The following is a 13261-nucleotide window of genomic DNA, read 5'->3' as shown; positions in this document are numbered from 1 at the left end:
TGTGTCCGCAGAACAGCATGCAGGTCTAGGGGTGTCCATTCTAGCTTGGTGAGACCGGATTAGTTTAAAGTAAGCTCTCTCTCTCTCTCTCTCTCTGCCTGTCTCTGTCTCTGTCTCTGTCTGTCTCTGTCTCTGTCTCTCTCTCGTGTGTGTGTGTGTGTGTGTGTGTGTGTGTGTATGTGTGTGTCAGTGTGTGTGTCTGTGTGTCTGTGTTAGCTATGATCACCATTTGAAGACATCACGTTTCCCACATAGACAGGACCCCGGTATCAGACCAAGATGACTATCTGTCCCTCGCTTGTACAGTCTTGGCACACTCGTGCACACACATGTGTACACACACACACACACAGCAGAACCACGACTTCCTTGCCTTAGGGCTCCGTTCATCAATCCTGACCTGCCCTGACATCACAGTGACTCATTCCACAGACATGGCGCCAACCACAGCAGCTCCCATTCCTTGCCAAGGCCTGTGTACGGCCCAGGTTAAGGACGTACCTCACACTCATCAACTCATCACCTTCTCATGGAGCGACCTTGTGCCTCCGCAGAACAGGGAGCACACAAGTCATGATGCCTGGGACTGGAAGTCCTGGGTTCAAATTCTAACTCTGAGGGTCATGCTGTGTGATGCTGGGTGACTTAGTCAACCTCTCTGTCCCTTGGCCACCCTGTCTCTAGATGACAGTGCTGTCACCTTGTGAGACTTTTCAGAAGACTGAGTTAATATTTATATTTAGACCACCACCAGGCATTTAATGGTTGTTCACAAATATAACCCCATCTTACAGATGGAAAAACTGAGTCGATCTCATAAACACAGGGTCCACAGCAAAACAGAATAGATGAGAACTGGGGCGTGGGTGGAGGAGGGGAGGGGTCTGCTGCCTCGGGCCTGGTTCTGAGGTGCTCTGTGGACAGCTTGTCCCAGATAGCCTTGTCCCTAGGGTTCCTGGGCTGCCCAGGGGGTCAGAAACCACAAGAGCAGCAGGGGAAGCATGACTTTGACCCGGTAATCTCAAGAACAACACCCTGAGCTGCTGGAGTCGAGGAAATGGGGGAGGAGGAAATGCCAGCCCTGCCTGTCAGTTCAAGGCACGCCCCAAGAAGCCCGGGGAGAAACGAAACTCTCCTGAGGACACAGATCAACATGGACCTGTACCACACACCAGCCAGAGCTCTGGACAAGCTGGTGGCCCACAGCCTGCAACCATCCCCCGAGTTCACAGCGGCTGTGCGGGGTGCTCTGGGGTCCCTGGACATCGCCCTACGGGAGCGGGGAGCCCCAGGGTCCCAGAGACCAAGGGTGATAAGGATCGCCAAGGTGAGAGGGTGGGGCACCCCAAGACAGTCACTTGCTTGGTCTTCTGAAGGGTCTTCTTCAGATGTTGTTTTAACAAGCCACTCTGTGGGGAAACTGAGGCATTGAGAGGCCAAGTAACACATCCAGGGGAAGAGCACACAGGGTGGCCTGATTGCTCCTGTGCTCTCTTAAAGGATGCCTCATTCATTCACTCACTTATGCAGAGTGTAGACCTGATGCTGCCCGAGTCTCACAGCTGAGACTGGGGGATCGCGCTCATACCCACTGTGGCCCAATCTTTGAGAAAATGTAAGGAGCAATGAACACGGCCTGGTTAAACCTGTACCGACTCCCTCAATCTTCACGGTTCCTGAGGTAGGGATTATTACCAGCTTTACGAATGGGGAAACTGAGGCTGAAAGTGGTTAAGCTACTTCTTCAAGCCATATTATGTCACTCGAGTGTTAGGTCACGCTGCCTCTATTAACCTCTAAATGCTCAGAGAGCTGGGGAGACAAACTGAGCTCCCTTAATCTGGGTAAACCTGGGGATGTGGAGGCATCATGGCTTCCTCGGAGGGGTGGGGTGAGTCTACAGATTGTCCTGAGTAGGTCTCGGGTCACCTGCCGGTTCCTGAGGCTACCTACACCTGAGCTGGAGATGTGGAGAGAGTCTTGAGGCCCTGGAGATGCAGAGCCCACTTCTGCCTCTCAGGTGTGGCTTAAATCCTTTGGGAGAGTGGGGGATGTGAGCATCGTCTGTCCTTCCTCCTAAGGCCCTAAGGACTAACGGAAGAATGAAACCGAAGTTCACTCTGGGGAACCCATGAATCTACTGGGCTTCCTTACTGAGTCTAGGGAAGGGGGTACTTTAAAAAAGGGTAGTTACCTTCAAAGGCCACACCAGAAAGTCCTCACCCCAGCAGGGATGAGGTGTTCTGGAAGCTGCATAGACAGACAGACAGACAGACAGACAGACAGACACACACACACACACACACACACACACACACACACACACCCTATATACCTTATCCCTCCCCAGGAAGTTAGGGCAGAATTGCATACAGCAGGTGCTAGGGAGCAGCTGGGAACTCCTGTGAGCGTCCATCACGGGTATAAACAGCCAACAAGCCCAGCTGTGGTCATGTGTTGCACACAGTCACAGCAGAACTCCCCAAGAAGGCGGTTGTTTGGTCAGAGGATTTTTTTTTTTTTTTTACAGTACAGGGTTAGGAGGGATCCGGCAGGGCAGGAGTCGAAGGCTGTAAAAGCCCTGGCATCCACAGCTCTCTAGAGAACTCCCACAGGACTTTCAGACTGACACCAACCTGTGGCCTCTGATGATTGTAGGTAGCTCTGAGAAAGGAAGGTGCGCTCCTGTTCCAGGGCCACACTGAGGTTCAGAGGCCTCTCTCCCCACTGAAGGGGCTCTTGGGATTCTGGGGCTCCTAGCTGAGCCAGAAAGCCAAGAAGGAAGCCGCAGAGCTTGGGGCCACAGACCTCAGGAGCCATGTCGGAATGAACCCTGATCTCAGGTGACCAGGAGCATCTGCAGGCCTGTGGTGCAAAGTGCCTGTCCTATGAGACACAGCTGCCACTATTTCAGACCTATCGTGGCCCCTGAGTACTGGGGTTAGGAGTGTGGGCCACCACCACCAGGCTAGAAATTAAAAATTCCCTTTTCAATCACATAGAGAGGACGAGGTGGAAGGAACCTCTTTAAACTCTGCATGGCATGGGTTTGAAAACCGAAATTGAGCCCAATACTGTATGGGAGGAAAAAGATCCTCCTGCCGTGTCCCTGAGGTGGCAGCTGGGACCTCACTCTCTTCTGTTTTGGCTTGAGGGAAGAGAGAGGGAAGTATCCCTTTCTTGTTTTTTGTTTTTTGTTTTTTGTTTTTTCATTTTTCCACTGTGAGGTGAGGGTACAGTGGTACCTTCATCCCAGCATCCTTCGGGAGGGTGAGATGCTCATGTGAGGTACTGGAAGTTCACCAGTGGCCATTTCCTCTCCTCCTTCCCCTCCACACACAACCCGAGGGTCAACAGTGAGGGGCCTGGCATCATCACTGTGGTGACGAAGGGCCTCAGACTGGGTTGGGACCTGTGCCTCAATCTGATTCACCCTGTCCTGTGCGCAGTCTCAAGTGCCCGTATCTGCCACCATACGTGGCCACACCGGGGTGGCTATGTGCGGGGAGCAGCAGATAAGGGGTGACCGATGCAGGGCACAGGGCATGGAGGTCTCCTTCCTGAGTCCTCAGGCTGGAAGCTTTTGAAACCAAAACACCGGATGGGACACGGCCTCTGTATTCGCCGCCACAGAGAGCGTGAACCTCCCCGGACCACACTTGGTTCGCCCGGCGATTTCAGTTTTTAAAGGGCTAAGAACGCAGCCTGGAGGGACAACTTGGTGGTCAGAGCATTTGCCACACAAGCACGAGGACTGGAGTTCAAATCCCCAGAACCCACATAATCCCAACCTCGCTCTGAAGGTGCAGCCAGGATCCTCAGAGCAAGCAGGCCAGCCATATTGGCGCGCTCTGGGTTTGATCCAGGGATCCTGCCTCAGTGAGCAAGGTGGAGAGATGAGGGATGATTCCAGATATCCACTTTGTGCATCCCCAGACACACACACACACACACACACACACACACACACACACACGTACCCATGCACACCCGTGCACACCCGTGCACACGTGTGCCCACACATTGCAAACCAGCACACATGTAAAAATGGAAAAGGGGGCTGGAGAGAAGGCTCAGAGGTTCAGAGCTCTGGCTGTGTTTGCAGAGGACCTGGGTTCGATTCCCTCCACCCACATGGCAGCTCCCAACTGTCTGTAATTTCAGTTCTAAGTGATCCAGCACCCTCTTCTTGGCTCTGTGGGCACCAAGCATGCATGCACTACACATACATACATGCAGTCCAAACACTCATACACATGAAATGAAAATAAATAAAAATCGTTTTAAAATAGTGTAGCTAGAGTTTTCCTGCCTGGCCCACAGTCAGGACAAATCTCTCTCACCTGCCAGTCCCACAGCCGCTCAGACCTGACCAAGTAAACAGAGACTTATATTGGTTACAAACTGTATGGCCGTGGCAGGCTTCTTGCTAACTGTTCTTATAGCTTAAATTAATCCATTTCCATTAATCTATACCTTGCCACATGGCTCCTGGCTTACCGGCATCTTCACATGCTGTTTGTCATCGCGGCGGCTGGCAGTGTCTCTCTGACTCAGCCTTCCACTTCCCAGCTTTATTCTCCTCCTTGTCCCGCCTACACTTCCTGCCTGGCCACTGGCCAATCAGTGATTTATTTATTGACCAATCAGCAACACACTTGACATACAGACCATCCCACAGCAAAATAGAAAAGAGTGGGGGCTGGTGCCCAGCATCAAATGTCAGTCACGAATTTACAGATTAAAGTCACTTCTCCCAGAGCTCAGGCCTGGCTGCCGTGAGCAGGACCCGGGTTCTGCCTGGTGTCGGATGCAGAGAGCGGCATGGCTGCCCCTCCTCAGCCCACATGGCCCACCCAGTCTTTCAGGATCCCCCATCTGGGATAGAACTGGAGTATGGGGTCATCAGTTGTCCTTCTTCTTCACAGGGAGGAGCCTATGCCCGGGGCACAGCTCTCAAAGGTGGATGTGACGCTGAACTTGTTGTCTTCCTCCACTGCTTCAGGAGCTATGGGGACCAGAAGACCGGTCACACAGAGACACTGGGCACCATGCGGGCGTTGCTGGAGTCCTGGGGACGCCACCTTGGGCCTGGCCTGACCTTCCAGTTTTCTGAGCCAAAGGCGTCGGGTGTCTTGCAGTTCCGGCTGACGTCAGCAGACCAGGAAAACTGGATGGATGTTAGCCTGGTGCCTGCCTTTGATGTCCTGGGTGAGGGGTCCTTGGCCTGATCCAGAGATGGAGGCGCCATTATTAGGAGAAAGATAGGACATTGCGTTCTGACCTCCCACCCACTTGCTGTGTGACCTAGGAGGGCCCTTAACCCTCTCTGGACCTCAGTTCTTGCCTAAATGTAGCGAGTTTAGACACCACAGGAGCCAGGTACGCCTAGTCCCGCTGGTCTAGAGTACTGAGGCCGATGGTTGGCCCTCACCGGACAGCTCTGGCTTCCTCAGCCCTGAAAGCAAAGGCTTTTTTTTTTTTTTTTTTTTTTTTTAATGTGGACGTGGGGCTGCTGGAGATGCTCTCTTGGTGCCTTTACTGAGAATGTTGAATTATCATACATGCTCTAGCTGTGCTTTGACTTATTCCAAAATACGCCTCCATCTGCATCTGGGAGTTAGGACAAGGGGCAGGCCATTGGTCGCCTGTTCCTCACTGTGACCAATTCCTGACCACAACCGCCAGGCCCCCAGCCCTGACTTAGCCGGAAGCTCCTCTCTGTTTTGCCACTTTGAAGCTCCACTTTTCCTCTCAACCCCTCACACCCCTGTCTCCAATTCCCCCTCCCCCCAAGTCAACTGCCCTCCCAGGGACAGACTGACAGCTCAGTGTCCAGTGTCCTTCCTAACCCACCCCCCTTGCTACCCCCAGGACAGCGCCACTCTGGAGTCAAGCCCACCCCTGAGGTGTATGCCTCCCTCGTCAGCAGCGGCTGCCGGGCAGGGGAGCACACGGCCTGCTTCACAGAGCTCAGAAGGGACTTTGTCAACATTCGCCCAATCAAGCTTAAGAACTTAATCCTGCTGGTCAAACACTGGTACCGCCAGGTGAGGCTGCTTGGCTGGGTCCCACCTGCAGCCTAAGACTGGTTGGTTTGTTTTCTTAGTAGCTATTTTAGTCTCTTTCTAGGATGACCCTGCTATGTTCTTTGTCTATGGTTTCCTTTTATAAGCTGACTTCTTGTTGGTTCATGGTGCTCTTTATATACGGTGGATGATCCTTATTTACCTATAGTAATGCAAATGTATTCTCCCAGTCTGTGGATGGTCTTTCAGTTATCTTTAAGAGCCATTTGTCACTGGAAATAGTTGAATTCGAATGTCACCGGGCATGTTGATTTCTTCACTGAGGCCTGATACTCATTCCATCCTATCCCCTTATGTCAACCTGAAACCCCACAGGCAGATGAGAAAGATGGTTGGTGGGGGGAACTGGGTCCTGGGGTAAGTGGAGGAAGCAGCACCCTGCCCCAGGCTCAGGCTGTGGGGTGCTGTGAGCCCCAGCTCTGTCCCCGTCACTGACCCAAACTCTCCTTGCCGCTCACAGGTGCAGACACAGGAGACCACGGGGGCCGCACTGCCCCCTAGTTATGCCCTGGAGCTGCTCACCATCTTTGCCTGGGAGCAGGGCTGCGGGAAGGACAACTTCAGCCTGGCCCGAGGGCTCCGGACCGTCCTGGCCTTGATCCAACAGAACAAGTCCCTCTGCATTTTCTGGACGGAAAACTACGACTTTGGGGACCCTGCAGTTGGGGAGTTCTTGCGAAGGCAGCTTGAGAGACCCAGGTATTTTCCTTGGTTTCCCCCTGCCTGCGCAGCAGGGGATGATTTGGTCCTGGTTAATGAACCACTTGGGGGAATTCAGAAACAGAGTCCTATCCAGGGCTTGTGGTGTTGTTCCTGTTGAATTGATAGGTAGCGTACATATACTGATGACAGTTCACACCCGTGAAGCCCCCCAGGTCACAGAACATGCCCAGCATGCCAGTAGGCCCTCCCAGGCGGCGGCAGCGGCAGCACCTCAGAGGTATCCCTGCTCTGATTTTCATCCTCAGAGTCTTGCCCACTCTTAAGTCATACTGGGTGGAATCTGGCAGCATGCGTGCCCTCTCGTGCCTGGCTGCGGCTCACTCCTTCACATTAAGTCTCTGTGATCCAGCCATACCGTTGCGGCTCACTCTTTGTTGATGTGAAGCATTCCTTTGTGTGGAATTGTCATGCTGTGAAATTGCATTCTGTTTCTTGGGGACTTGGGGCTTGTTTGGGGAGGAGTCGTGAACAGGGCCGACTATACACAGTTGTGTGTGCATTGGTGTATATGAACCGAATGAACGTACACACCTAGAACCAATATCGTGAATCGCGGGGCGTGAATTAGAGTCCCTGGGGGTGGACCCTGTTTATGACCATGTACCTCTGCTGTGGGGCCGGATGTCTCGGTTATTTTCGGTTGCTATGAAGAGAACACCATGAACTTATAAAGCAAAGCATTTGATTGGGGTTCCAGAGGGTGAAACCATCATGGCAGGGAGCATGGCAGCAGGCAGGCAGGTATGGTGCCAGAGCAGTAGCTGAGAACTCACATCCTGATCCACAGGCAGGAAGCCAAAAGGGGTGGCGGGGGCGGAGGGGGGGAGCTAACTGGGAATGGGGAGGGGGAGAGTCTTTTGAGATCTCGAAGCCCACCCAAACCCCAGTAACACACCCCTCCTCCAACAAGGCCACACCTCCCAATCCTTCCCAAATAGCTCCACCAACAGGAGAACCACGTATTTTAAATATATAAGCCTATGGGGGAGGGCTGTTCTCATTCAAACCACCACACTGGAGCTCAGGACCTGGCTCCAGCAGAGCAGGTGATGTCATCCTTATGCAAATGAGACAACTCGGGCTGGAGGAAGGGGGGGGGGTCATCTGCCTGGACACCATGCCGAAAAGGGCAAAGCTGGGATGAATGCCAGGTCTGCCCTAACTCTGACCCCTTCTCACTGCCCGGAGCCTTCTTGTCTCTGCAATGACAGGCCTGTGATCCTGGATCCAGCTGACCCGACTTGGGATGTGGGCAATGGGACAGCCTGGCGCTGGGATGTGCTGGCCAAGGAGGCTGAGTCCTGCTTTAATGGGCGATGCTTCCTGCAGGCGTCTGGAGTGCCTGAGCAGCCTTGGGAGGGGCCGGTGAGTGAGAGGACACCAGGGACCTCAGGCTTGGCGCTGATGTGGCAGGGGCTGCGGGCTGCAACGGTTGGTGTGGTGAGAGTGTCACCCAGCTCAGGCTTTGGGGAAGAGCACCCGGGGCTGTCTGTGGTGTCCTCAACTCTCAGGGTATGTCCATCCACCTAGCAGTCCTCACAGCTATCTCCCTATCCCGGCACCTGTCCTGCTCTACACCAAGGCTCACATCTCCCATGACTCACTCTCCTCCTCAAGCCCCCGTCACCTCAGTTATGGTTGGAGGGGCTGAGAGAAAGGCTGGGTGGTGAGAGAAACCTCTGCTCTGGCTGATGAGGCTGGGTCACCACCTTCCAGGGCCTTCCACGTGCTGGCATCTTGGGTTTGGACCACCCCATCCAACAAAGGCCTAACCAGGCCCTTAAAGCCAACAAAGGCCACAGTGCTGTGCAGCCAAGGGCAGGGAGTCCGCAGCCTTCACATGCAGCTCAAGGACTCCTGGAGGCAGCCATCAAGGTCACTGCGATGCAGAACCCAAGAGCCTGTGAAGTCAGCAAGAACCTCAAAAAGGCAGCAGCACCAAGGACCGTCCATGAGACAGTGCTGAATGTCTCAAGTCACGTTCGGATCACCCAGAGCACACCATCCTCAAACGCGCCTCTTAGCCGCTCAGGGGCAGCCAGCATCTCCACCCCTGGGTCAGTGATGGGCCCAGATCTGTCACAGATCCCCAGCAAGGAGCTGGACTCCTTCATCCAGGACCATCTGAGGCCGAGTCCTCAGTTCCAGCAGCAGGTGAGGCAAGCCATTGACACCATCCTGCGCTGCCTCCGAGAGAAGTGTGAGCACAAAGCCTCCAGGGTCAGCAAGGTGAGTCCTGAGGTGGAGGTGCCCTTGGGATGCCCCCAGGGAACCACGGTGGCCAGGGAAACTGGATGTCCTTGGAGGTGTGGTTTGCTGGCTGGGTGTGGACAGACAGCCGCTCCTCAGCTTAAGTGGAGTCCCATCCTAACTTGTGGGAGGCCAGCTCCTGCCTTTTGAAAGGCTTCCTATGAGGAGGAGAGAGGGATAAGAAACTTTTAGATAGAAAGTGAAGAGGAGAAAGACAGAAACACAGGATAGCTTCAGGAGGACCTGGATCAAAACTCACCGGCACCTTCTGCCTCTTCAAAAGGGTCTTTATAACAATGCCATGGGGCGGGGCAAAAGACCTCCCCCTTGCTAGATCAAAACACACTGCACAGCCAAGTACAGACCCTTCCAAACACCTGGTAACCATGCCCGTGGTCAAATCATCCCCTTATGCAGCCCTACTGGGTAAAGCAAGCCCAGATTCTCAGGCCTTGAGTAAGTTCTCACGAGGAAACCTCTGTGGGTCTCTACACTAATTTAGCTGGAAATACTGTAAATCAAAACTATGTTATGTTTGGACTTTTTAAGTTAGGGGCTCACACGTAGCCCAGGCTGACCTGCAGTCTAGCCTCAAACTCCAGGCAATCCTCCTGCCTCAGGATCCCTAGAACTGGGATTGCTTGTGTGGACTGTGGACTGCCATGTCTGGGTTGTTCTACTTTGCATGATACAGTTCCGTTGTTCATTTGGCTGATGCCTGGATCTCGCTACCCTTGGTAATTGCTCTACCACTAAGCTATACCCCTGAAGTCGTCTAGGATTTTGCTGTTGTTGTTACTTTTAAATCACTGCTAAAACAGCCATATCACTTCCCTCTTGAGCTCAAAGTCTTCTGTGTTTCCCCCGAGGATGGTGGAGCCAGTTCTGAATGCTTCTGACCCTTTCTGGCCTCACACTGACCCCTTCACCAGCTCCAGACTCACCACTGGGCTGTTCTTTGGGTCTTCTCTCTGAACCACACTATTCCCCTGGGCTCGGCTCTCTCACACCCCTCCCTTCTGCTAAGACCAGTCCAATGCCTAACCATGGTATTTTTAAAAATCAATCTCACTGAGGCCAGTGGCACACACCAGTCATCCCAGCACTTGAGGGACAGAGGCAGGGGACTCTTGAGTTCAAGGTTAGCCTGAGCTACATAGGTGGAGACCCTGACTCTCACACATACAAAGAGCTAGTGTCTCCAGTCTGAGACTTTAGTACCCTTCCTGCCCTGGCAGGTTCTAAGCAAAGCCCAAAGCCGGGGACTTTCTGTTTACCAACTATAGTGAATTAAATTCTTGAGTGAGTGGGTGGGTAAAAGCTGAGTGATTGACTGGCCCGGGGGCCAGCAGAGTACATGCACCCTTATTGGTCCCTAGGACATGGACATCCACCTTCTGATCAGGATGTGCTTAGAGGGAACAGATGGGGACGGCACTGGTCATTGCCTCCACTTTCTCCTGAGTTGTCAGCCATTCACTGGTCTGACTCAGTGGACCTGGAGGCAGGCTCCACAGATACAACTCAACTCTTGAAGCTCCCGAGGGTTGGGCCCCAGGCCTGAGCTGAGGTCCAGACCCAACATCAGGGAGAGCCACATCCCAGGCCACTCCAGGTTCCTGGAGCGTTGGGATTCCTGGAGAACCCAAGGTCTGAGCTGCACTTCTCCCCACAGGGCGGCTCTTTCGGCCGTGGCACAGACCTCAGGGGTGGCTGCGATGTGGAGCTGGTCGTCTTTTATAATGTCCTCAGGAGCTTCAAGGACCAAAGGTCCCACCAAACAGAGATCCTGGATGACATTCGGACCCAGCTGCAGTCCTGGTGGCAGGACCCGGTGCCTGGACTGAGCCTCCAGTTCACTGAACGGAATAGGCCCAACGCTCTGCAACTCCGGCTGGTGTCCACGGACCTCAACAGCTGGGTGGACATCAGTGTGCTGCCTGCTTTTGATGCTGTGGGTAAGAGAGTGGTGGGACCCCAGGGGACCAGGGACAGGGGCGTACCTGCCATACTCCTTGGAATTCACCAGACACTGAAAATCCCTCTAGGAGATCTTAAAGCGATCATCAAACCTTCCCCAGCACCAGCCACCCATGCAGCTGGTTTAATGTTGCCTCTCTGTTTCTCTTTTCTCTGCCCTCAGACCTTCTGCACCACCTCCGCTGTTCTCTTGATTCCCCCATTTCATTTTATTTTAAACTGGGTCTTGATATGCAACCCAGGCTGGCTTCAAGCATGCCATCCTCCTGCCTCAGCTTCCCAAGTCTTCTGGGATCATAGGTGTGTGAGTCTAGGTCCAGTTTCAAATGGTTGTGGTTTTTTTTCCTTTTTAATTTTTATTTTATGTGGATGAGTGTGTGCCTTTGCGCTACATGCATGCAGTACCCGTAGGAGCCACAAGGGGGTGTCAGGTTTCCCCCGGGGCTGGAGTAACAGAAGGTTTGTGAGCCACCAGGAATCGAGAACCAGTGTTTTTAGCTGTTGAGCCATCTCTCTAGGCACCCCCCCACCCCACCCCACCCCATTGTTGCAAGTCAATTAAGTGCGAAATTCCCCATCCTTGAGGAACCTCCTTCCATCATAGTGGACCACTTCCTCCACAGGTAGATGGGACATTGCTCTCATCCACTGAGCCATCTCTCCAGCCTCATGAACCCCTTTTACAAGTGAGAATGCTGAGACCCAAAGAGGCAGTCCACACAGACTGGATTTCCACCCAGGCCTGGCTTGCTCCAGAGCTCATTGCAGAATTAGCGGGGGTTAGTGAAAACTATGAACCGGATGGTGTATACCTATCATCCCAGCACTTGGAAGGCTGAGGCAGGAGGACTGCTGCAAGTTCCAGGCCAGCCTGGGTTACCACATCTTGCATGGATGCTGAGACAGATTACAAGTTCGGACGTCACTCGGTGTTTAGCTCACAGGTGGCGGCGGTGTTGGGTCATTAATGCGGAGCTTAATGGCACCAACCACCACGCCCAGGTCGGCTGGGGGCTCACCCGTGTGCTGTGCTTCTGCAGGGCAGCTGAAGTCCGGCGACAAACCTCAGCCCCAGGTGTACGCCTCCCTCCTCAGCAGCGGGTGCCAGGCCGGGGAGCACGCGGCCTGCTTCGCAGAGCTCCGAAGGAACTTCGTGAACAATCGCCCGGCCAAGCTTAAGAACCTGATGCTACTGGTGAAACATTGGTACCGCCAGGTGAGCACCCTCCCCCCTCCCAGGAAGCCACCACTGTCACGGGCATCACCTCCAAGTGCCCACAATGGTCCCCATCACCCACCTCTTTTCAAGTTGTACTGCGCCCTGAGCAGCTTCTAGAACCTTCTCCTCTGAAGGCCAGCTTGCATCCGTACCGCTGACAAGAACAGAAACCAGCTCCCCCCTCAAAGGGGATTAAAATTAGTATAGCCTGGACCAGAATACGAACAACCAGATTTAGGGCATCAAACTCCATGGTCCATGGGGGGACAGTTTCATGACATTTTATAGACACAGAATAAAGAAAGCCTAAGTAAGCCAGGTGTGGTGGCGCACCCCTTTAATCCCAGCACTTGGGAGGGAGAGGCAGGGGGATCTCTGTGAGCTCCAGCACAGTCAGGACTACATAGAGAGACTGTCGTAAAAACACTACAAAAAAAGAAGAGAGAGAGAGAGAGAGAGAGAGAGAGAGAGAGAGAGAGAGAGAGAGAAGGAAGGAAGGAAAGAAAAAGAGAGAGAGAAAGAAAGAAAGAAAAGAAAGAAAGAAAGAAAGAAAGAAAGAAAGAAAGAAAGAAAGAAAGAAAGAAAGAAAGAAAGAAAGAAGAAAAGAAAAGAAAAGAAAAATCAAAAATCCAAACAGTTCTGAAATACAATGGTGGGTATCAGCAAACAGGGCTAGCTCTGCTATAGCTTCATATGCTACTGATAACAATTTTAGCCTTTGGGCTGGTGGGAGCTAGCTGTTAAATCAACATATTCTGAAAGGCTTCCTGTAACAGTCACAAGGATGCTAAGTCAGGCCCAGAACTGGGCAATGAATGGCTATCAAGGACGCTAAAGATAACCCCAGGTTCTGGACCTGCAGCATTCCAACCTCCTCATAGTCACTGATGTTCTGGTCAGTGCAGCAGCCCTGCAGGTGGACCTTAGTCCACAATCACTGTGTATTCCACAAGCACCTGCCCGAGCCCACGTTTGCCACTTGTGGGATGGGTGATGAGAT

General features: G+C 53.1%; 1 protein-coding gene across 1 annotated transcript in view; it reads left to right on the top strand.

Moving 5' to 3' along the window:
- Window positions 1-1153: 1153 nt before the first annotated feature.
- The window catches only part of Oas3 (2'-5'-oligoadenylate synthetase 3), a 35940-nt gene continuing 23832 nt past the window's right edge, over window positions 1154-13261 (top strand). Inside the window, exons 1-8 of the mRNA XM_059249757.1 lie at window positions 1154-1327; window positions 4929-5211; window positions 5875-6050; window positions 6550-6788; window positions 8024-8177; window positions 8529-9041; window positions 10738-11020; window positions 12083-12258. Coding sequence (XP_059105740.1) covers window positions 1154-1327; window positions 4929-5211; window positions 5875-6050; window positions 6550-6788; window positions 8024-8177; window positions 8529-9041; window positions 10738-11020; window positions 12083-12258 — 1998 coding nt within the window. The remainder of the gene's footprint in view (window positions 1328-4928; window positions 5212-5874; window positions 6051-6549; window positions 6789-8023; window positions 8178-8528; window positions 9042-10737; window positions 11021-12082; window positions 12259-13261) is intronic.

The sequence above is a fragment of the Peromyscus eremicus genome, chromosome 23, assembly GCF_949786415.1.
Source record: "Peromyscus eremicus chromosome 23, PerEre_H2_v1, whole genome shotgun sequence".
Lineage (NCBI taxonomy): Eukaryota > Metazoa > Chordata > Mammalia > Rodentia > Cricetidae > Peromyscus > Peromyscus eremicus.
Note: the sequence above shows the minus strand (reverse complement) of the source record. Positions and strands in the feature narration are given on the sequence as shown.